Below are 25,129 nucleotides of genomic sequence, written 5' to 3' on the forward strand. Positions count from 1 at the left end.
CATAGCACTTCTTATTTGTTAAAGGATTTTTTTTTTTCTGTTCTCACAAAATCATTTTTAGGAAAACAGAACAGGTAGGTTATTTTTCTATCCTTCAGAGAATTGTGTATGCATGCACTGAACAAAATTTAAGAAAAGAGAGAAAATGAGGAGCAAGTTGGGTATGGGAATTCGGTGATCATTTAAGACATTTTCATTACAGTTCAAAATTCAGTGTGATTTTAATATTTTATTACTGCTATTGACATACACCCAAGTCTGTAAAATTTTAAGTTTATTATCCACTTTGAAGCATTGAACAGAAGACAGAAATAAATGATTAATTAAGTACAGAGGTCAGTGTCATGGTTTTCAACCTTTCTTTTAAATCTCCCACAGATCAGTGTTGTTTTGTTAAAATTTGGAAATGTAAGGTGCATGTCATAATTGCTTACTTAATTAATGTTTTTTGAGCGTGATGTAAGTATTTTTTTCTACAAAAGAAACTTGAAATATGGTGATACTTCACATTTTGAATTCAGTATATATGATGATATCCTCTGAATTCAGAAAACTCAAGGTAAAGTTCTGAACTGCAGAATTTGATATTTTGAAAAACAAATTAATAATAATTTCACAGAGTGATTTATTATAATATTCAATAATTCTATGTTACATATAACCAATGACTTGAATAAGTCCTAAACTTAACTAATATAATTCAAAACTGTTTTGGTGGGTGCGGGGCATGGAGTAAAAGAACATGATGTGATTATTTTGAGAATTAGCTGGTTTCTTCTGGGCAAATTAAAATCCAAAGATCACACTCCTGAATATATTCTATTCTTGATGTGTCTGACGAAAGAAATAGTTAATAAGATTTGCAAAACCTGGAAGAAAAGGAAGTGATAGGAGATCAAAATGTAATCAATAAGCGTGATTTGCAAAGCTAACACTTAGAATCACCTAAATGTATGCTGTATAGGGAAAGGGGATCAAAGAGGGTAGGGAAATTTTGGAGTAAGGTACATATGGTTGCAAATAAGAAGTCTGCAAAGTGAGTCTTCTACAGCAACCCTGCTGCCACCAAGTTCATTTATGGAGGGACTAAGTAATAGACGGTTCAATTTTAATTACATGGGCTCTCATTGGGCTAGATATCTTGAATTGCTGATCTGGTTCTTGTTCGTCATCTCTCTATGTCCTCAGTCCTACCAAATTGCTTCTTTTTGTGATAGGATCATTAAAGATGGTGTGCAAAGGGTAGAAAATAAAATGGACCACAGGTACCATCTCCCATTCAGTCTTGTCTTAAATAGTGCAGCATAAACATAATAGAGAATACACATTTCAAAAAAATGGTATTGTTGCTTAAAAGAGTGTCTTAATCACCATTCTGAGACTATAACCGTTACCAGTTGAAGAGAATTTATGGAACCTTAGGTCAATGCCTTTGTGGATCAACATAAAATTAAATGCTGTATCCTGTTCTGACCAAAACATGTGCTATATATTCATTGCAATGTTACAGTCTACACTGTAATAATGTATTCACTCTCACAGTTTCTTCAAATTTACAGCCTTTCCCTGTTTTCATTGATCTTCACAGAAGCTGGAGAAGGAGGTTCTGCTTTTGAATCTGGATCCTGCAGCTGGCACCATGCAGGTCACGGAATGTGTCTGTTTTGCTTCCCACTGTATCTCTAACAGCTAGCACAGTACCTGACATAGTAGATGTTCTTCCCTTTCCAAATTTATTGAATGAATGAATGAATGAATGAGTGTATGAGTGAATAGTAGACTTATTAATGTCAAACAAACATCAGTCTAGATTTCCATTTTGCCAACATGAAGACTGTCTGGCATGGGCTTTTGCTGCTGAGATATGAAGTATTTTTTTTTTTTTTTATCTCACAAAGCAATGAAATTACTAAATTCCTGGATGACCATTTATTAACTGATCATCCCTTTTGGCTGATTTGGGGATATCACTTCCAGTTAGGATGTGCATCTCTCCTGGATGTGGATAGTCTCAAGATCCTGACTCCTAGTGTATTAATTTGTCTGATTAGGACTCCGGTTGGTTGTTCTGTAGTTTGTAATGTATGGTTTCTACTTAATATTTTTTTGCCTTTAAACATATGAACAAAAGCTTACCTCTGAAGCCAAAAGTCCAAAGTTAATTCCGATTAATGTTAAAGCATTACCACTATACCATGTGTTGATCTTATTTTCACAACCCTAAGGAAAAAAAGTTATTTGGATTGACTTGGAGATGGAAATGGTCTTATATGTAATTCTATTACAAAGAAGAAGAAACATAGAGATAATAATTTACCAAAGTCTAAAAAGCAAGTAAATGTGTAACTGGAGACCAGACTTTTTAGCCCAGAGAAATTCATATGATAGCACGACATCTCAGTTACTACTTTTAAAGTTGCTAAGATGTCATGTACTTAAACTCAGAAAATTTTTTTAAAAGATTTTATCTCTAAGTACTCTCTACACCCAATGTGGGGCTCGAACATATAACCTTGAGATCAAGAGTTGCACACTCCACTGACTGAGCCTGCCAGGTGCCCTGAAATCAGAAATTTATTAAATCTAGAGAGTGATTTAATTTTCTGCAGATTACTGTAATTCAGCAAGGTATATACTTCAACCTAAAGTGATTATTTCTCAAATAGGAAAAGCTATTTATTTATTTATTTTTAAAAACTTATTGTATTATTATTATAAAAGAGTTTATTTATTTCACAGAGAAAGATAGTGAGAGAGGGAACACAAACAGGGGAAGTGGGAGAGGGAGAAGCAGGCTTCCCACTGAGCAGGCAACTGGATGTGGGGCTCGATCCCAGGACCCTGGGATCATGACCTGAGCTGAAGGCAGACGCTTAATGACTGAGATACCCAGGCGTCCCAGGAAGAGATTTTTTAAAACAACATAAGGCTCTATTTATCTATAAATGAATTATGTAATTGAAAAATAAATCTTACAGTTAGAATAACATCAGCATACAAACTATATAAAATATTAGAAGTTCTTGGGATGAAAATCTCATTTATCAGTAACCTCTAACTGTAAGTAGCAGATGAACCCCTACTCTTGCTTCTGCTACATTTACCCGAACACTGCTTGTGTCATTGCTAGGCTCCCCTCCCTTTAGTTTTTGCCAATCCTCATAACTCTTTGCTTCTGGTACTGCAACTCCCTTACCAACCCTAAACACCAGAGATTTACCAAAAGTGCCTCCTCTCTTTGCAGGGATTTGAGAACATGGATTGGAGAGAAAGATTGATGGTATTCTAAGTTCTAGGAGCACTTACATGGCATAATTTCAGAAAGTTTAATTTATTTATTATATACCTGAAATAATTATTCATCTAATTATGAGTTTAGTTTCATAAAGTAACTGGAGAACCTAATCACTCTGAATAAAATTGTTTTTATATAAAACTTTGCTCAGAATTCTAAATTGACTTGGAAAAAAAAAACAACAAAGGAGGCAGTGTAAACACTTAGAGAGCTTTATCCTTACCTCTAGGTAAGTTGCATTCAGTGGCTCATCACAAAACCACTTTCTTAATGTAGAATTTGTGCAAGAACATGGCACCTGTTCTGGAGTTTCTTTATTTTTATTCTTTATCCAATCTGTGTAATTGTACTGGCCACAACATTGCAACTAGAAAAAAAAAAATTCTATGAATTTTACTATAAAATATTCAGAATGCAGTTAATTATGATTCCCAGGCACAATAAAGTAGTTTTTGTGAAGAAGATGTATTCTTCTCCATTGGAATGTAGTGAATTACAAATATAAGCATAGTTTTGTTGGTTTAATCCATACTTTGTTGCTACTGTTGTTGATGCTAACCAGAACTAAAGACCTTTAAATACAAGTGGGCTATGTTTGCATAAAATTGTTAGGTCTGAACTTAGCCTAAAGGAACACAGGATGGAAGGTGAACCTGCCTTACTGAAGCTACAAATTATGCCTGGACCAGAATACAGAAGAGGAAATCATTGTTGCCATATCTCCCTTCCCACTGTAGTAGTTCTCTTTATATTTATCCCCCAAATGCTGCCATATGTATGTAATATACATAGAGAGGTTCAGGGTTCTTTTTATTCTCTTAGGATTAATGTAAGATATTAACTTCCAATTTTGTATTGTGTGAAAATGGCCACAGAGAACCAAAAAGGATGATAAGGCAAACAGCCATAGAAATGATAAGATATTTAAGAAATATCTCATTTCCAATCCTATAAAGTTGAATTGGAAGGATGTGAAAGAATCAGCTTATGTTTTTGTCACCAAGAATAAGAGACAAAGTTGGAGTGAATATTTCATTGTTTTCTAACCTTGTTATTGAAAATTATGACATCAGTCCTGCCTATGTCACAATATGTACCAACAATCTTGGAAATGACTGACTAAAATAATGCTTTAGAGTTTGGGTATTGAAAATGAGCTTGATCGAATCTGTATGCACTATCTCAACTACACTCATGACAGGAACTATAAGCTTAATTCTCATTAATAATAGTGATGTCATACATAGAACTGTTTTCCTGTTCATCAGGTTATGTTCACAGGAGGGTCTGATTCTCTACCATCAGTCCTAATGCAATCCAAAAAGGCAATACATGTACATGTCACAGATATATATCGGAGGAGGGAAAAAAAAAACCAAGATGAGTAAAAGCATTTATAATTATATTTCAATTCTCCTAAAATGCCATACTGTTAATATATACACCAAGAATAATAACTATGTTTATGTGGGGGCACCTAGTATAGTAGTTAAGAGTACAACATCTAAGACTACATTTTCTGGAATTGAATCTTGGCTCTTCCACTTAATTAGCTGTGTGACCCTGGGTATGTTACTACCTATAAAATGAGGATAATAGTTCTTACTTCATTGGGTTGGAAGGATTAGATGAATTGATACATGCAAAACACTTACAAAAAGATCTGGGGCTATGTCAATGCTTGCTATTTTCTTTATCAAGCATTTATGGTCTTCCAGCTGCCGATCTATTCCTGTAAACCATCTGGGAGACAATATCCATTCCTGTACCCTGCCTAGATATATTTGAACTGTGAAATAATCCTAATAATGTTAGCTAACAAGTATTAGTTACTTATTATGTTCCAGATCCAAGGTTCCCTATACATTCTATATATGACTTCATTGATTCCTGCCAACCAGAGGCAAGGATTATTCTGTCCATTTTACAAATATGGAACTTGAAATTAATAGGTTTACTTGTCCAGGGTCAAAAAGCTATGTGGCAAACCTGACATTCTGGCTCAAATGTTAACTAACATGCTTCCTTGCAGCTGGCAACGACTGTCTTGGGACTTCTCTCTCACAGGTGTCGCAGGGCAGACTACGCCACTTGGCAGAAGACCACCAGCTCTTCTACAGGTGAAACCAGGTTAAAATGCACATCAGTTAACCAAGAATAGGAGATATAAGTTATAAAAGAAGGATAAAACTCAAGATTTGTAAGTGGGAACAGTGTTATTAAGCCAGTTCTGGGGAAAAGAAATACAAAAACCTCTCGCTTCTCTGTCCCTATGTCCTGCCCTTACCTTCCTCCATTGACACTATGGTGATCATGTTTGACATTCATTTTTTTTAAGTTTTATGTTCATTTTTTCTTACTGTTTTCTGTAGAGAATTCAGAATAATCCATTTGGGTATATCTTCAGGCATATCTTTAGATCCATACTCAATAATGATTAAGTCAATTTTATCATACAATACTTGGTGAACCTGTTGAAAATTGATCAAAAGTCAAAATCTGAAGTTATATGATATTTGTCTTTTTCTGACTGTCTTATTTTGTTTAGCATAATACTCTCTAGCTCCATCCATATTGTTCCAAATGGCAGGATTTCATTCTTTCTATGGCTGAGTAATATTCCATTGTATATATAATCACTAATTCTATGCCTGAAATTATAAACTAACTGGAATTTAAATAAAAACCTGGAAAGAAAAAAGGTTAAAATCTGAAAGAAACTTTCTTTATGGTTCCTAATAAGAGAGTATTCTAGTCAGTTTGCTGTTTTCTGCTTATTACTAAGCGTTTTCTTTTTCTTCTTTATTCTCTTTTTTAACAATGTCATGTGAGTGTGGAGGCATTTGGTTTTTTGCATTGAGATCTATGGGAGGAATATATGAGATTTCTTTTATGATTAGGGAGTAAGTTATGTGCCATTCTTCTGAATGTTGAAGGATTCTGCCTTTCTTCTTGTACCCTCAGAAAAAAATTGTGAAAGACCTTGAAATGACCCAAAAGGATTGCTGAGTATTTTTCCAATGGAATAGGCTTTCCTTTTTTTTTTTTAATTTTATTTTATTTATTGGAGAGAGAGAGTGAGAGAGCATGAGAGGGGAGGTCAGAGGGAGAAGCAGACTCCCCATGGAGCTGGGAGCCTGATGTAGGACTCGATCCCAGGGCTCTGGGATCATGACCTGAGCCGAAGGCAGTCGCCCAACCAACTGAGCCACCCAGGTGCCCCAGGAATAGGCTTTCTTTAGCATAACTTCAGGGTCTTCCCATGGGGGGTCTGTACCTTTCTCAGTTTTTAACTTACTTTACAACTTTTGTAAGTCGTAGTAAGCTATTGTTAGACAATTGATTGTCGGAGAAATACAAATGAATTTTTCCTGGTGGCATGTAACTGGTATCGCCCCTCAACCATGTTTTGTATATATTAAGATATGATCTTTATAACTGCCTTCTCTTTGGACTCTCCCTCAAACTGGTAGAAAGTGAAAACTTCTTACCCATTCCCACATTAATCCAGATGTTAAATAAAATCATTGACTTGTGCCTACTGTATATTAATCCAAGAATTATGCTTTTTAATTGAAAAAATTATCCTTTCAAAATACTATAACAAAAAAATCAGATTTGAAGGTTTGGAGGGGAACTACTATTTCAAAATCTATATATTGTGGAAGTAAATTTTAATAGTAACTTACTTAAATATTTAAAAGGTTATATGACTTTCGTAGCTAAGATAAAAGGTAGAAAGCAGAGATAGTATTTCCGTTTTGTGAACAAGGAGATACGCAGAGAATTTAGTTATTTGCTTTGTTTACATGAATAATGATGAGGAGCTGAAACTTTTAAATATGGTTCATTTGAATTCTAGTCTAATGATTTCCCATTGTATTATGCTGTCTTTGAGTAATGAAAATAAAATTACTGGTGGGAGTACCACAACAATTAAACCATGTGTACAAGATCTCTAAGTTATTTATTGAACTTATTTTCTAAGTTTATTTTTTAAAGGTTTTATTTATTTATTTGAGAGAGAAAGAGTGAAAGAGAGAGCATGAGAAGGGGGAGGGTCAGAGGGAGAAGCAGACTCCCTGCTGGGCAGGGAGCCTGATGTGAGACTAGATCCTGAGACTCCAGGATCATGACCTGAACCGAAGGCAGTCACTTAACCAACTGAGCCACCCAGGCACCCAAGTTTTATTTAGAATAGAAAATATTTTTCCGTTTTATATTGTTGTGGGGAAGGAGCAGACTTAAGCCCTTATTTACCCTCTAAAGCATTATTCGGGAGATCCAGAGTGTATATAAATCACATCTTAGTACATAAGAGTATCACATATGATCTCTGTGACTACTATATAAATAAAACTCCCTCACCCATATTTATTTTGACAAACATCCATTGAAGCCCTACTGTACCTTCAACACTGTTGGGTGCTCTAAGTGGCATAAAAGATTTAGAGGCTCCTAAGAGCTTAATCTAATATGAATATAGAAGAAAAATCAATGTAAACAAGCTGTTAGCTCTAGACTCAGTTAATAAGTGTTTGAATCCAGGCACTATCATTCGGCCATGATGTATTTTAGCAAGTATTTCTCCTCTCAAAGCCTCAGTCTCCTGTTCTAGAAAGTAGGACTAACAATGCATCTCTGGGGATTGTTGTGAGGATCAAAACTATATTGCCTATAAAGTGGTTATCCCAATTTCTGGCACATGGTAATTATTCTCAAATGGCCTTTCTGATTTTTTTTTAATCTTTTTTTTTTTTTTTTAAAGATTTTGTTTTTTCATTTGACAGACGGAGATCACAAGTAGGCAGAGAGGCAGGCAGAGAGAGAGAAGCGGGAGGAAGCAAGCTCCCCACGGAGCAGAGAGCCCGATGCGGGGCTCGATCCCTGGACCCTGAGACCATGACCTGGGCGGAAGGCAGAGGCTTTAACCCACTGAGTCACCCAGGTGCCCCGGCCCTTCTGATTCTTAGTAGAGACGTGTATGTGAATAATAGCTAAGTGACTATGGACAACGTTGATGAATTAAATTTATGTGCAAAGGATCCCTAAGTGTTATATTCAAGTTGTATCACCAGATCCCAAAGTGAGAGGCTGATCAGTTAGGATGTAGTGGTTTGCCACAAAAACAGCTTTACAGAACTCACATGCTGCACACGCGCGCGCGCGCGCACACACACACACACACTCTTACACACGAGAAGAAATTTTAGTACTAAGTGTTAGGTCATTAGCAAGAAGTCCTGGGTGGTTAGATATCCAGGATAGATAGCAAGCACAGGAGAGCAAATGAAGCTGGAAGGCAATGGTGTTATGTACGAAAGATTTTTGGGGGTTTGGTCATTGTTTGGGATTCTACATCAGAGAGAATTTGAAGGCTAGGAAGCACAGGAATGCATCAGGGGCTTTCTTTGGAAATTAATTAAGGAAAGGAAGAGAGTCCTTAAGTAGCTACTCTGTAACAGAAACTTTTTAAGTTGTCAGTTGATGGTCACTCTATATGGGAAGTAGGAATGAAGCATATATACAGATGAAGACATAGGCTCAGGGCTGTGAAGTAGCTTGTTGAGCACTCGCCATCTGCAGATCTGTATGACTTCAAGTCCGTGTTCTTTCCCTGCAGGACAATCTCCCACAACACAAATATAGACCATGATTGCACTGAAACCATGAAATCTCTTTAAAAATTACAAATCATCATTGACCTTAATAGATAAGTGTTGTTTCCAAAAGTTTTTTTCCAGATAATTTATTATATGTTTTTAATGTTAATTTGACACATGTAAATCTTATTGTGATTAATCATATCACTCATGACCCACAACTGTGCAAAATACATGAATTATTCAGTTCATATTTATTTATTTATTCATTTGTTATTTTAAAGATTTTTAAAAAAATTTAATTGAGGGGGTGGGCAGGGAGGGGCAGAGGGAGAGAATCTTCAAGCAGATTCTCTGCTCAGCAGGAAGCCTGACACAGGGCTTGATATCACAACCCATGATCATGACCTGAGCTGAAATCAAGACTTGGATATTTAATGAACTGAGCCATCTAGGTGCTTCCAGTTTATCTAATTTAAGTAAAGTCACTAAATTTCAAATTTGTACAAATCTAAAGGTATTTCTTTATAAAAAATAGAGTATGGTCAGTCTATATAGAAAAATAGAATTGGGTCAATCATGGTAGCCACAGTTGGCTGGGGGCCAATTTTGGACTTCCTGCACTCAGTATCACCCCTTCTTCCCCCATGTTCTTTGTTTATATTTTTCTCAATCTTCTGCTGAGTTGAAGATAAATTTCCCTAGCCCCCTTTCAGATCTGATCCCTGGCCCTTTCCTTAGAGAATTATATAGTACTTCCAATGAATCTACCCCCCCCCCCACCCTGCAAAGCCATTTACCTTTCACTCTTAATATAGGCTCATAGCTCTCAATATTTTAAGATATCTAATTTTCTTTAGATTTCAAATAAAAAGATGATCTTTCCATACCTCCTTTTCCTTTATAAAGATGAATGTTGAAAGCACAACCTGAACACCAAAGGCCCACATTAGCAGTGCTGTGTACTGAAACAAAAGAAAAACAGAGATGGCAACTGTGCTTCTAATATGTGTCTTAGATGCTTCAGGGATGGCAAGACACATGTCTAGGAAATACACAGTCTTAAAATACACACAGGTATTGATGGTCCCCTGCTTTCATATACATGAGTGAAGTTATTCAAACAAAAAGGCAAAGAATAAAATTCACTGAGCATTTGGATAAGAATTGAGAGAGAAGTGATAGTGTTCAGTGAGCACACTATAGACCACTTGGTCTAACAAAGTTGTTGATGATTTTCCTTCATTCAAACCCAAAACTGTCATAGCAGGGAACTCACTTATCTGGACCTTCCCTTAACATCCAGTCTGCTAACACTAGAAATCTCACTGAATTGAGACTTACTACACAAACCCGTCAGGTGCAAAGTAACAATAACAACAAACCCCCAGAAAATAACAAAAGCATCTGCTAGAGTAAAATTAAGTCTTTATATACATTTAAACTATTCCTTTGAAAACTGAAAATACTTCTATCCAAGTCAAGTGAAATTATTTCCACGCTTATGTAACTATATTTTTTAAACTTATGGTCACTGCAATCTTCTTCATGATAGGAGCACATAGTAGCACATATTATCTAGAATTTATAATGATTTTTTAAAGTTAGCAGTATGAATATTTAACTAACTAAAATATAAGAATGACTTACTGTTAGTATTCTTAATTTCACATATTTTAAACATTACTACTTTAAAACAGTTAACTAAAATTTGTTGGTTGATATAAATTATACTTCCTATTTTCAGAGACAAAAATATGGTCTTTAGATCTGTTTAGAAGTTCAGATTTTTAATACTTCTATATATGATATCTGTTAATCTTCACTAAAATAAAATTGGTAGAGCAGGAAAAATTGTGTAAAGCAATAAAAGAATATTACTGGGTTTCTTTTTAATGGCAAGCTGGTTGTGGTCTAATGAACATTCCCAGGTTTCTGATCCTGTAGGGGTATGCAATATTACCTTTGATGAAACTACCGTTCGATTCTGTATACAGTTAACTTACAGAATTCTGATAGTAATAGAAAAGTTCCCTGTCCGTTGCAATGCAAAATGATTCCTATTCATGGAAAGGCAAATGAATATAGTCTATAGAGAATATAAATCTCTAATTCTCCTTCAACCAGTTTTTACTTCTTACTGGTTCCCTTACTGATGATTTAAATCAAGTCTCTGACACATGTTCATTGACACAAATGTAAGGCATGATTTTTACCTTTGAAGATTCCCTTTTAACAGTAGTTAGATGTTTATCGTAACAAGAAAAATTCAGTTATTTATGTGTTATTAGTGCTTAGAGAGTACAGTGAGATACTGCCCAAGAACTTTTAAAAAAGGGAAGTAGAACTGTCCCAAAGCGGCGCCTGGGTGGCTCCTTCAGTTAAGCGTCTGCCTTTCGCTCAGGTCATGTTCTCAGGGTCCTGGGATAGAGCCCTGTGTGGGGCTCCCTGCATGGTGGGGAGTGTGCTCTCACTCTTCTTCTGTCCCCCTCCCCCAAGTCATGCTCTCTCTCTCTCCTTCTCCAAAGAAAAGAAAATCCTAAAAACAAAACCAAACCAAACCCCAAATAGAGCCAAAAACAAAGTTTAAACTGTAAAACTAGTATCTATTCAATTGGAGTAGGCATGCAAAGTCACCATTAAGCCGAAGTATAGTACTTAGGCCTATAAAATTGGACCATAACCTGACTGTGTGAATTAACATGGTTAAAGGAAAAATGTATCCATCAGAAAAGTATTGGTAAATTCAGAGGAGAAGAGCAAAAGTGGCTTGATGGCCAAATGTAGCACTGCCCTTCCTTGGGGCATCCAAAGAAGAGTGTGGTGTCTTGGCTCCAGGACCCAGTATTATGTACATTCCTTATGATGAGGTCTGTCAGACTTCTCAGTCACAGCCCATTAATACTTGAATCCAATAAGGGAGAAACTTAGAAGATGCCTGTTTTTCTCCTTCTAGTTTCGCCTTTCCTTACTGACCCCATCTTACACTAGTACCAAGCTCTGTGCTTTCTTTGCCTAAATGGAAATTTATGGCAAGGAGCAAATCAAAACTTTCCTGTAAGTCATTTCTGTCCTGGTCTCCAGATCCAAAATTAGAAGCCCAGTGAGAAAATTGTGCTCAGTATCATGGAAGAAGAGAAAGGTGGGATTTGAGAAGAGAGAGTGAAGTCTCTTTTTAGACTAAAAAGAGTCTGAGACTGATCGTGGAGGCTTATTCATTCCCAGAACAACAGAGTCTCTCACTGGGCTTCCTGCAGTTCCCCAGGTGAGTGGTCAGACCACAGAGGGAAAAGGAAGTGTGGTTTCCAGCTTTGCCCAAAAAGCTTCTGCTGGGGGAATATTCAAATTAGAAGAGCTATCAATTATTGGGAAATAACTAATTCCTGTGTCAGGCGTTAGTCCTTTAATTGCTGTGTCACTGGGAGGGTGAATGTTTCAGGGGAAGCATACTGTGGAGAAGGAGCTGAGGTCATGCTCTCTACCAGTCCTTCGCAAAAGGTTTCACTGCTGCACTGTACGGTAAACTATATGGTATTCTGGATGATATATTGTAAACTGCATGAAGAGCTGCTCTGCCTTTGCCACCCTAGACCATTCAAACAGCAGAATGAGTAGACCGGAAAGGATCCTGCGAGCTGGGAAAGTGAGAGTTTTCATGGTAACCAGTGAAGACTGATAACCAATGTCACAGTGACCAACCAACCACCCAGACTTTCAGTGCTGCATAAAAGCTAAGTCTTTCCTCGTTCTTCCTGGTAAGAGACACAATGTCTGCAGTTGAATTTCATTTTGTTGGACAAGAGAGTGCCTGCGAATCAAAACTGATTTGATTAAAATAAAATGTTTAAAAGCTATGTTTCATCTGAGTGTGTGAATTGTGACCCATACCTGCCACATGTATGGTAAATGGCTCATGTTCATGTCTATATTCCTAATTATAGCTTATCTCTTCACATTATATGGTTAGGGAGACATAGTGTGCTAGCCAGATGCCAGAGTCTGGCCTCTCAGCAGTTTTATTTCTCTTTGTTAAATAATAAATTGTGATCTCAGTTATAAGTTAGCTTCCCACATGGCATTCCCACAGGGAGAAAACATGCTGAGTACAGGACATGTTTTCTTTTCCTTGATGGGTCCCATTGCTTGTTGGCCTTAATAGTTTATTTGGATTTTAGTCTTCAGATTCTTAATTTTGGTTAATTGTAGTTTATCCTAGGAGATGGATTCCTATTGACTCTGTTAAAAAGTAATATCTAAGTGTTAAGTGCAGAAGTCCAGATTTGATCCATGGAAAGTTCTCCGAGAACATTCTACCTAGAAGCTTCTCGAAAGGGAGTGCTTCATTTACCTTATTCCCTATGCTGCAGCGTTACGGTGATGTAAATCATTATTTCTCATTGGTGAGACACAGACACTCAAAATCAAAGATACAAATTAGTTCATGTTATTAAAATGAAATACATACCAGAAGTAGGAGCCATCTGACTTCGTTGTGAATTCCCAAATAACCCAAGAGACAAAGAAGAACGATAGCAGATCCAGTTCCCATCAAAATTTGAAAAATATATACTATCAAGTGGTTATTTTCATCTGTGGAAACCACAAAATAAATTATTATCAAGTAATGTTGTGTTCTATTTAATAATATATGTAGTAACCCAAGATTTCCCCAAGCAGTTTCTGCCAAACCTGTAGGATTCTCCATCTCTCTTTTTTAAACTTCATTCTAGCACCCTCTTACTTAGCCTTGGCAACAATTTTTCTTCCATTAATGATATAATAGAAAATTTCTTCAATCTCAAAAGATCTCTTTCCCTTTGCCTTATCTTCGTTGTCTTCTATGAAAGCAGAAATTTTTTCCTGGAGTGAACTCTTCTATATTTAATGAACATCTAAACATTTATGAATTTATTCATAAAAATTTGGGGGGCATCTACACACATGTGGGTTAAGTTTTTCTTATATGAAAGTCTGAGTTTATTGGTAATATGACCCCATTAAAACTATATTTTATTCTCTCTCCATCTAGATTGGGCTTTCTCTGCTAGAGACTATATATATATTTATATAGTCAACAGACTAACTGTTAAATGCTTCGTGTTATGACACAGACTGTAGAACACTAAGTGCCTAACAAATATTTGTTAAAAAAAAAAAAAGAAGAAGAAGAAAAAATAAATTAAATATGCCCCAGGTTTTATGGGAGAACAGTTGTTGGAGCCAGCCTGTTCTGGCTCATAAACGCCAACTGTTCAATTTTCACAAAATTCATCAGCCAACTCAGTTCATGTTGGCACAGTGAAATCAGCCATCGTGGCATTATATCTTTAAACCACAGAAATCAGTAAATACCATAAATCAAGACTTTCTATCCCAGAGCCAGTTGTTAAACATGTACCAGCACACCCCTGGGTACAGGAGCCCCTAAGCCAGTAGAGGGAGGAGACTGGAGAGTGTAGTTAGGTAAGATTGCTGGTGAAGGCAACACTGTGCTTGGGCTTTAAGTGAGAACTGGAAGGATCTCGGTTGGAATGACAGAGGCCTTCTGGGACACAGAACAGCACAGTATGTGTTGGAAATTCAGCTTTGCTGGCCCTTAGGATCGGAAGCAGGTGAAACTGGGAAGGTTTGTTGGGGCCAAATTATGCACACTTTTAGGCTCTTATCGGTCTTCATCACTGGAATTAAGCTCCATGAGGACAAAAATCTGTCTTGTCCTCCACTGACGGGATTGTGCCTAACATGTAGAATAGACTCTGTAAGTATTTGTCCTATGAATAAAAAATAGCAGTGGGGAACCAGAAAAAAGCTTTTCATGTTATATGGGTAGATTTTCATCTTAAATTATTTCGGTGACATTTGGAAGATGGCTGAGAAAGGAGATCAGAACACAAGGCTACCGGACGTTATTTTCGTGGCAAAGGGAAGGAAGATAGGGATCACAGGTGGCCTGGTGTTACTACAAATGGAGAGGTGAAGGCAGAATCATTTTTAAGAAGAGGTAAGTTCACTGGAAGTTGCAGATAAAAGAGAGTGGAGGAACCAACCAGTGTCTTGCCACAAACCAGTTATTTTCAGTTCCATATCTTAAAATCTTAGCTGAGATGTCGCTAAATATTTAAATACATAATTAAAAAATACAAACAGAAATTAAAGGATAAGTCTCTGACTGTTTAGGGTTTCTTTCCCCCCACATTCAAGTACATTAAGGTGAATTAAGTTTAAGGTTAAGGTGAATTAAGGTTAAGGCTAATGACAATTATCTTTCAATTCCATAAGGGAGGGAAAGAAAAGAAAACGACTTTTGCTCTACCTTAACTACTACATTATTAAAGTAGGTACTGTATGGGAACACTAAAGAAGTGGAAGCTATCATTGCCATTCTTCTGGGGAAGGAAAGGAAGACAGAAAGGCTGTCGTAAGATCTCCACACACCCACGTACTCTGAGCAAACCAGGTGTGCACTCGGACATCATGAATACTTTGCCATAAGCAAAGCATATGAACAGAAGAGAATAAAGATACCAGGCACTTAGGTGTAGGTGAAGTTCAACTAAATTATTAGTTATTTTTATAACTAAACTAAATTATATATATACTATATATACTAAATATAAACTAAATTATTAGAATATTTTATAACACTCTATTACCTATTAAGTCTTTTTATTTAGCTTTTGTTTTCCTACAAATGTATTTTTTTCTTACTTAAAGTCCACAAAGGAATGTTTGTTCTAGAGTACGCATGCCTTTTGACATGCATTTAATGATAACAGTGTTGTCTAATAGAACCTACGGACGAGTGGAAAGAATCTAAATCTGCACGGCCTAACAACATAGCCAATACCCAATAGCCACATAGGACTACCGAGCAGTTGAAATATGGCTTCTTTCCAGCCACCAAGGATAAGCGTATGAAAATAACACTTTGTTAAACTTCAGTCCATAGTGACCACAGCGTACCACAAAATTGTAAAATGAAGCGTTTCTAAATTCAGCTAAACACATTCAACCATTTCATTTATATTTGAATAATATTATATTTTATTTGCAACGTGATGGTGAGAGTAATTGAATTTTAAAAGAAATGATTTAACTTGAGCACTATGTTGGTCGCCACACTTTTCTTTCAGAGTGTATTAGAACAATCCACAATCTTCCATTCTTGGACAATGCTTAATGAATTTTGGAGAAATAGTGCCACCTGCTGAATAAATCATGCGAGCAATTATTTAAAATGGAATGCCTGGCTTCACTCAGAGAGCAAAAGAAAAATAGATACATACCCAAAGCTATGAAAACATTATTTCTATCTAGTAAGAGCCATGTACCAAATCCCATGAGTAAAAGTCCAAGAACCTACAGAAAAGAGAGTCAGTGCTTATATTTGCCAATAAAAATGCATTACATTTTCTTTATGAAATAATTATAAAGACTCTTACCAAGAAAGCTCCGTTAATGAGATTAAGAAAGTATTTAAAAATTAACGTTTTGTTTTTTCTTAACATTCTTTTTCTCCCCGGATATTGGTGTTCCTGAAAAGATAACCACAACTTTTACTATAAATAGTCAACACATTAACAACTTTAAATAATTCTGCCTGCTCATGTCATTTATTTGCACATTTTTCTTCTGATACCAGTTGTCAATATAACATTCCTCTCCACCATCCCGAATATAATGACATGTTGAAGATATCTTGAGACTGGGCCTGTCTTCTCTATCTGCACTATGCAGTTGAGACCTAGAAGGCGTTTGAATAACATGCCAATAGCCACCTTCCTAAACTTCTTTTAATTTTCAGAAAGTAAAATATTTTATTCTGTTTCTAGTCTTTTTTTTTTTTTTTAAAGATTTTATTTATTTATTTGACAGAGAGAGATCACAAGCAGGTAGAGAGAGAGGAGGAAGCAGGCTCCCTGCCGAGCAGAGAGCCCAATGCGGGGCTCGATCCCAGGACCCTGAGATCATGACCTGAGCCGAAGGCAGCGGCTTAACCCACTGAGCCACCCAGGCGCCCCTATCCTGTTTCTAGTCTTAACATACTTTGTTCTCCTTGCTGGAAAGCTTTCCCTCACCTCTGCCTGTCCCTCCTCTTTCCCAGACTAATATTGATTCCTCACTGAGGTCTCACCTTGGAAGCCTTTACCTAACCTCAATTTGCTGCCCCCTCTATTTTCTCTTTACTTGTCTCTTCTTCCCATGTAGACTCTGAGGTCTATTAGTGGACAGAGTAGGTCTTATAAAAATTATAATCCCAAAGTATAGGGCACAGTAGCTACTCACTAGATATTTGTTGAATTAATAAATGAGTAGGTGAATCAGATTATTTAATTAGGGAGTAATTTGGCATACAATGGAAGGGAACAAACCAACTTAAGGTTGTGTTAATTAACAGTATATAATTTAGTTTCCTAAAACTTTTATGGGAAAATCAACACTTAGATCATTGGTGTTTGGTGCTTTATTAGATATGAAGGTTTTAAATTTTCCTGGGCATGTTTCCGGGTTTTCTCTTTTCCTTCATTGTTTCAGTTCAGGCTAGTACCATATTTTACAAAGTATTATATAGTATTTTTTTTTTAAGATTTTATTTATTTATTTGTCAGAGAGAGAAGAGAGCATAAGCAGGAAGAGCAGCAGGCAGAGGGAGAAGCAGGGTCCCCACTGAGCAAGAAGCCTGATTCAGGACTTGATCCCAGGACTCTGGGATCATTACCTGAGCAGAAGACAGATTGCCTGACTGACTTAGCTACCCCGGTATCCCATAGTTTATAGTGTTTTAATCATGCAGTGCATAATTGACATGATGAAAGCAGATTTTTTTAAAAGATTTTTATTTATTTATTTGACAGAGAGAGATCACAAGTAGGCAGAGAGGCAGACAGAGAGAGAGGGGGAAGCAGGCTCCCTGCTGAGCAGAGAGCCTGATGTGGGGCTCGATCCCAGGACCTGAGCCGAAGGCAGAGGCTTTAAACCACTGAGCCACCCAGGCGCCCTTGAAAGCAGATTTAATAAGATTAATTTGAAGCCCTTTGTCTCTAGTTGGGAAGACCTCTGTTTGTTGAACCGAAGTACGCCCTGGAAAGTGAAGAAATAAGAGATCTCTAGGTTAGAATCTATGCACTTCCCCTCCCTAGTCTGACCCAAAGCCACATTCCTCCCCTGAAACCCCATGGTTTTCCTTCCCAGCTGAAGGAATCTCTCCAGGCTTTGTCTTCCACCCTTTGCTTTGAAGTCCCCTACTGCCATTTGGTTTCTCCAGTTTCCATCTCCAGCCTTATTCTTAGATTTTTCTAGTGTCCGGCCTGTTTGGATAGAACAAGACTACCTGATTTTTATTTCGATTTCTCCCTAAGATACAGTAGATATATAATTTTGGCTTCAAATCTATTTACTTCAGCCTATAAGAAAGTTGTGACCCTCTCCTATTGCCAAAACAATTTCTCAGGACCAAAGTCCTGGGCCTCCGTGAATGAGAATGAGAAAGTAGAGTAATGAACAAGAAGAACACGGCAGGAACTCTGGTGAAGAACTGAGAGGCATAGACTTGACTGTTGATTTGGTAATAATTAGCATGTTAGAATCAGGGCTAACATGCTTTATTAAAGGAGCCACCTACAAAAATAAACTGAAGCCTATTTCTCTTTCAGTCCAAGGTGGGTAACTGGCTCTCTTCTAGGAGATCATCTTAGGGTCTTGGGGCTTGCTTCCGCCTATTCCATGTCTGGCTCCCAAATTTCCTCAGGGCGTCATCCTGTGTAGTCAGCAAAAAGGAAAGGAGTTTGAGTAAACCCGGGGAAGCATCTTTCAAGCAAATGAGGTGAAAGTTGCCCACTTCTCTTCTGTTCGTATTCCATCGGCACATACTAAGTCACATGGCAGGTCTCAGATGGGGATGGAATCAACTATATGCCCAAGATGAAGGAAAGAAGTGAAGTAGGGTGAGAAGAACCAAACAAAATGCCCAACAGTTGAGAAAGTGCATTGTAAGAGATAGAGGAGAAAAAGAGGGCTTGGATATAGTTTCAATATGCCTTATTATGGAAAAGAAAGAAGTAAAGATAATCAGAAGGATTCCTGTAGGATGGAAAAATTAAAGAAAGAAAGTGGTAATCACTGACAATAGAAAAATTCAGAAAATTGAAAAAAACGTATATTTCATGTTTATTTTTTATTTTTAAAAATATTTTATTTATTTATTTGTGAGAAAGAAAGAGAGAGAGAGAGAACAAGTAGGAGGAACAGCAAGCAGAGGGAAAAGCACTGAGCAAGGAGCCCAGTGTGGGACTTGATCACATGACCCTGGGAGTCATGAGCTGAAGGCAGATGCTTAACTGACTGAGCTACCCAGGTGTCACTCATATATTTCATGTTTAATAAATGAGTTTGAGGGTGCCTGGGTGGCTCAGTGGGTTAAGCCTCTGCCTTCGGCTCGGGTCCTGATCCCAGGGTCCTGGGATCAAGTTCCGCATCGGGCTCTCTGCTCAGCAGGAAGCCTGCTTCCCCTCCTCTCTCTCTGCCTGCCTCTCTGCCTACTTGTGATCTCTCTCTCTGTGAAATAAATAAATAAAATCTAAAAAAAAAATGAGTTTGAGTTTGTAGAAGATACGTTTGTGGTTAAGCACTAGAAATGGAGTGCAAGTAATTAGATAGCATAAGTTATGCAGATTTGGGAATTATCCACAAGGAGCTAATGTCATGGAAAAGAACAGAAGAGAGGGCAAGAGGGGACTGACTGCAGATAATAGTGAGTAGATGCTTGATAGTAAAGAATGACATAATTAGGAATTTGAATTTTTCAATGCAGACTCTTACAAAATGAAAATGTAATCAAAGCATGATCTCATGGAAATCAGTAGAGAAATAATTTTCTAAAATAGTATTGCATGATATAGAGGTCAAAAAGGGTAAGAATACAATACTCTTAAAGTCAGCCAACTTGGTAAGAAAGTTGTTCATGGTAACTTCAAAACAGCAGTGTTTTAATTCATTTGAGCTGCTATACCAAAATACCACAGACTAGGATGCTTATAAAGAACAGAAATGGGGAGCCTGGGTGGCTCAGTCAGTTAAGCATCTGGTCATGATCCCATGGTCCTGGGATCAAGCCCCACATCTGGCTTCCTGCTGAGCGGGGAGCCTGCTTCTCCCTCTCTCTGCCTACCACTCCCCCTGTTTGTTCTTATGCTCCTTTTCTCTCTGTCAAATAAATAAATAAAATCTTGAGAAAACAACAGCAACAACAGCAACAACAACAACAACAGAAATTTGTTTCTCATAGTTCTGGAGGCTAGAAGTCTGAAATCAGGGCACCAGCATTCATGGGTGAGAACCCTCTTCCAGGTTTCAAACTTCTTGTTGTATCTTCCTGTGATGAAATGGGCTAAGGAGCTCCGTCAGTCTCATTTATGAGCACTAATCCCATGCAAGAAGGATCCCCCCAATGACCTAATCACCCCTAAAAGTCCCATCTTCTAATGCCATCTCATTGTGTGAATGTGAATTTTGAGGTAATACAAGCATTCAGACCAGAGGAAGCAGTTCAGGTTAAAGAGTTAGAACACAACAAACAGGGTGTCTAAGCAACAAGTCAAGGAAGTGCATACCCATATTTGCACAGAATGAGAAGAGGAGATAGTCATGTACTCATCTTTCCAGTCACAAGCACCACATACTGGAAACAACGTCAATGAAAATAAAGAGGTGCTAACACAAAGATACACAATAAGTTAGTGCAGTTCCTATGTAAATATTTGTAGTGTGGAGGAACTATGTTTTGTTTTGGTTTGTTTTTATCACTGTTTTTGCTATAGATAAAGAATTTCTTTTTAACTTAATCAGATAAGGTCCTGGTATGGCATTTTTTTTGATCATTCCCTGATTAGGTAATTAATGGTCTAATAACAGATATTTTTAATAGTATAAGTGATATAGAAAAGGACAATTTATAATAATTCACCTATTCACAGGTGTCATTTTTCACTAATTAAATAATAGCCTGATTACTTTTTGTTATTGTTTTGTAAATTCCTTCTCACTGCCGGGAGATGGGAGCACAGAAATGAATAAATAACCTGTCAAGGAGTCAAATATTAAAACCTATGGTCCACTTTGAATTATGTGTTGAGGGTGTAGGGACAGGGAGTAAAGGGAACTGGGAAATTCAGAGAGAAGACAAAGTTGAGATATTCCTTGATGGTTGATTAAGAAGGTCCTAGTCAGACAAAAATGGGGTAGACAGGAAGATTTCATGGCAGATGGAATACTATGCTCACAAGCTTTATAGTGAAGGGCATGGGGGCGTGGGTCAGAATGGCAAGAGATGAAAAATAAGGCTAGATAAATAGACTCAGTAAAGATTTTGAAAGATCAGATATGCTTTGCTAAGAATTTGCTTTTATTCTTCTGCAGGTAATAGAGAACCATACTTCTGCCATCAGAGTGGAAGTCAAATTAGAAAAGACACCTAAGAGAGGCAGCTACTTTACAAAGCTAACGTATTAGTTCATAACAAATGATGTCATCTAAACTGTAAGACAGTTATGGGGATAACTGGGACATGAGAGATATAGTAGGAAGTCGAATTGCCAGCGATGGGTTGTTAGAAAGAAACCAAAATAAAACTTGAACTCAGGTCTATAGAGCTTAACTACTTGGGCTATTACAATTATGGCATATCCTACAATATGTCATTTACATTGGTTGTCTTGACTATCAAAGTTTTGCCAATTAGGTACTATTGTGTTATTATCCCCAGTATTACCAATGACAAAAGAGATTAAGGAAGGCAAAATAATGCTCTTGAGTTCAACTAGTTAACATGTGGCAGGGTTGAGATTCAAATCCACAGATATAAACCACTCTCTTGCTACTCTTCCCAAGCCTCCAGTGTCATCACCTGTAAATGCAGAGTAGAAGAACACACACCTCAAAGGGATACTGTGAAAATAAAACGAGATTATGTTGGAACACACTTAGTCCAGTACCTGGCTAAATGTTACCTACTAATCCTGTGATAGTATAGTAATTGTACATAAAGGAGGAGCACAAGAGGTTGGGAAATGGGAATGGGAACTGTAGCAAAGTGATGGACATAAGTTGGTGATTGGGAGCTGCAGAGATCACAAAGAGGATTAGAGAAGGACCTTGAGAGTTTGCGACAGTCTTTAAAGGGAGAAAGAGAAGCAGAAGTCTTAAGAATCCAACACTGTAGGTCACATATTAAAAACATTATTACACAACAGTCATCCTCAAGAAAATAAAACAAACATCTGTTAGGCAACTATTTGAGCTTCACAATGATATTCTGGGATCTTTAAATTATATCACTGCCATCTAAAAAATAAGACAACTGTTGAAAAATGTTTTTAAATTAAAGTCATCTCACCACCTAACTTTTTCAAAGAAATCTTATTCTTGTCAGATGTCAGAGGAACGGACAGTTATCTTTCCTCCTTTCACGTCCTCAATAAATATTATGTGCTCTCTGAGAGAAATATATTGTGTTAGGTCAATAGGTTATAAACTAACCAGACCTGCAGATGATTTTCAAAATAGTATCAAAATTTAATGAAAAGAGGGGCGCCTGGGTGGTTCAGTTGATTCAGTGTCTGCCTTCAGCTCATGTCATGATCTTGGGGTCCTGGGATGGAGTTCTGCATTAGGCTCCCTGCTCTTCTGGGAGCCTGCTTCTCCCTCTTCTTCTGCCTCCCTCTCTCTCTCTCCTTTTGCCTCTCATGAATAAATAAAGAAAATCTTTTAAAAAATTTAATAAAATGAAAACTGCTTATTAAAAAGTAAAAAAAAAAACCTACTCAGGTTAAAATGTTATGGACAAACTGATATACTCAATTTTAGGCTATAATATCTAGGAATTTTCAACTAAATAAACTTATGCTAAATGCTGCACAGTTAAACACTAGTTTCAAGTTAAATTGATTTATAATCTGTAACTATATGAGATAATTGTAGTATTTTGTTCCTTATGTAGTAATATTAATTAGTGATAGCTAAGTTATGACTAATTGATAGAATTGTCAGTTTTCCTCCAAAGTAAAAAATAACAAGAGATGTGTAGCATGCACCATAAACTATCTTCAGAACTTTCAATATTTTTCTTTTTTACTATCAATTTATTTGACAAGGTAAGATTTAAGATAAAAAGCAACTCAGACTTCATCTTTAAAAAAGCTGATTACTAATTTAGCGAATTTAAAATTATTTCTGGAGAGCGCCTGGGTGGCTCAGTCTGTTTAGCATCTGCTTTTGGCTCAAGTCAGGATCCCAGAGTCCAGGAATCAAGTCCCACACTGGGCTCCCTGCTCAGGGGGGAGTTTGCTTCTCTCTCTCCCTCTGCCCCTCCTCCCTGCTCCTGCTCTCAATCTCTCTCAAATAAATGAATAAAATCTCTAAAAAAAATTAGTCATGGGGGCGCCTGGGTGGCTCAGTGGGTTAAAGCCTCTGCCTTTGGCTTGGGTCATGATCCCAGGGTCCTGGGATCAAGCCCCTCATCGGGCTCTCTGCTCAGCGGGGAGCCTGCTTCCTCCTCTCTCTCTGCCTGCCTCTCAGGCTATTGTGATCTCTGTCTGTCAAATAAATAAATAAAAATCTTAAAAAAAATTAGTCATGGAAATTAATTGATTACTAATGGAATGATATTCTGTAGGAAAAGCCTGAATTGTTTCATAATCTCAAGCAGACTTGGTGGTGGGGGGATGCATCTCACCACCCTGAGATCATGACCTGAGCCAAAACCAAGAGTAGGACCCTTAACAGACTGAGCCATCCAGGTGCCCCTAGCCTGAGTATTTTATTTTATTATTATTATTTTTAAAGATTTTATTTATTTATTTGACAGACAGCACAAGTCGGCAGAAAGGCAGGCAGAGAGGCAGGCAGAGAGAGAGGAGGAAGCAGGCTCCCTGCTGAGCAGAGGGTCCCGATGCAGGGCTCAATCCCAAGACCCTGGGATCATGACCTGGGCGGAAGGCAGAGGCTTTAACCCACTGAGCCACCCAGGCGCCCCTAGCCTGAGTATTTTAAATGAAGAATTTGAATAGTCCGTAAATTTGCAACAAAACAAAACAAAACAAAACAAAACAAAACAAAACAAAACAAAAAGAAAGAAAAAATAACACTTGAGCATGGACTTTGATAATGAAAATATCCTAAATTTTAATTAGATTTGAAACCAGAACTAGTTGGTTTTTGAAAATCATTGTCTTTGAGTGAGGTACTAACATGTGTTTCTTTTAATATCAGAGATCTACCTATTTCTCACTCTATATTATTAGTTGTTATGTTGATGTGTTGTTAATTGTTACCAAGAAATAGTCTATTTTCTTTCAAAGGCTCAAAGTAAATGTTTGCTTTTAGTATACTCTGTGTCAGATATCTTTTACAATTATGCTTAGCCACTTCCTCTTGGAATTTAATACTTTGCAAACTTAAAAAAAATTGAACAGAAGTATCTATTATTAACTAAAATAAATCTCACATTTTGTACACTACGTATTTGCTCCACAGTAAATGGAACTTAGATGAATTTTTTTAAAGATTTAATTATTTGAAGGAGAGAGAGCACAAGCAGGCACAGGGAGAGGGAGAAGCAGGCCGGCGGGGCTTGAGCCCAGGACCCTGGGATCATGACCTCAGCTGAAGACAGAGGCTGCCACTCAGGCGCCCCAACTTTGATGAATTTTTAAGTTAAAATTAAACAGCATGATATATACTTAAGCCTCAAATTTTATGTTAAAACAGTGGGTGTCACTGTCAATATTTTACAGTAAAACATATTTCACCCCACACCCTTGGAGGTTTTTTGATGGGCATTGAATGATAATTGATTTATTTGTCTTTTTAAAAATAAATTGCTGTCATGGAAAGCAATTTATTGGCTTCACTTCCATATTTCAGTCCCCACAAATCACTATGCAAGATTAAGATTTGGTGGAATGAACCGTTTATACGTGGGCAACTGGACATTCACTAGTTGCAAGTAATAAATATAGATAGATCAGAAACAATTTAAAGGTCAGGCTACCTTTACTTGGGTAACAGTAGCAAAATGTAGTTTTTTTATTAAATACTTTCCCAAAGTATTTAAATATTAAAATCTACCTGGAAAAAACGTTCCTCATTCAGCTCCTGAGGTACAGCGTTCGGGCCAATTTCGAGTGGAGATAGTTTGTCCTACTGGGGCACCGGTAAGAAAAGACCGGTCCATCTT

The 25,129-nt window shown here is 37.2% G+C and overlaps 1 protein-coding gene across 3 annotated transcripts; it reads right to left on the bottom strand.

The window, feature by feature from the left end:
- Nucleotides 1–6: 6 nt before the first annotated feature.
- Nucleotides 7–25,080, bottom strand: TSPAN19 (tetraspanin 19). 3 transcript variants are annotated; one of them, XM_047741217.1, is made up of 9 exons: nt 20,508–20,569; nt 16,341–16,433; nt 16,185–16,257; nt 13,364–13,488; nt 9,789–9,863; nt 5,656–5,766; nt 3,519–3,662; nt 2,137–2,220; nt 7–834 (listed from the first exon to the last, which is right to left on the bottom strand). In XM_047741217.1, the coding sequence occupies exons 1-9, from the start codon at nt 20,541–20,543 to the stop codon at nt 820–822; spliced, it is 756 nt and encodes a 251-aa protein (XP_047597173.1). In that variant the 5' UTR covers nt 20,544–20,569; the 3' UTR covers nt 7–819. The 3 variants fall into 3 exon arrangements, with proteins under 3 accessions (XP_047597173.1, XP_047597172.1, XP_047597174.1); XM_047741216.1 differs by having other exon boundaries at nt 9–869; nt 20,508–20,568; XM_047741218.1 differs by lacking the exon at nt 20,508–20,569 and adding an exon at nt 25,021–25,080 and having other exon boundaries at nt 10–869.
- Between the last annotated feature and the right edge of the window lie 49 nt (nt 25,081–25,129).

This window comes from Lutra lutra, chromosome 8 (genome assembly GCF_902655055.1).
Source record: "Lutra lutra chromosome 8, mLutLut1.2, whole genome shotgun sequence".
NCBI classification, from domain to species: domain Eukaryota; kingdom Metazoa; phylum Chordata; class Mammalia; order Carnivora; family Mustelidae; genus Lutra; species Lutra lutra.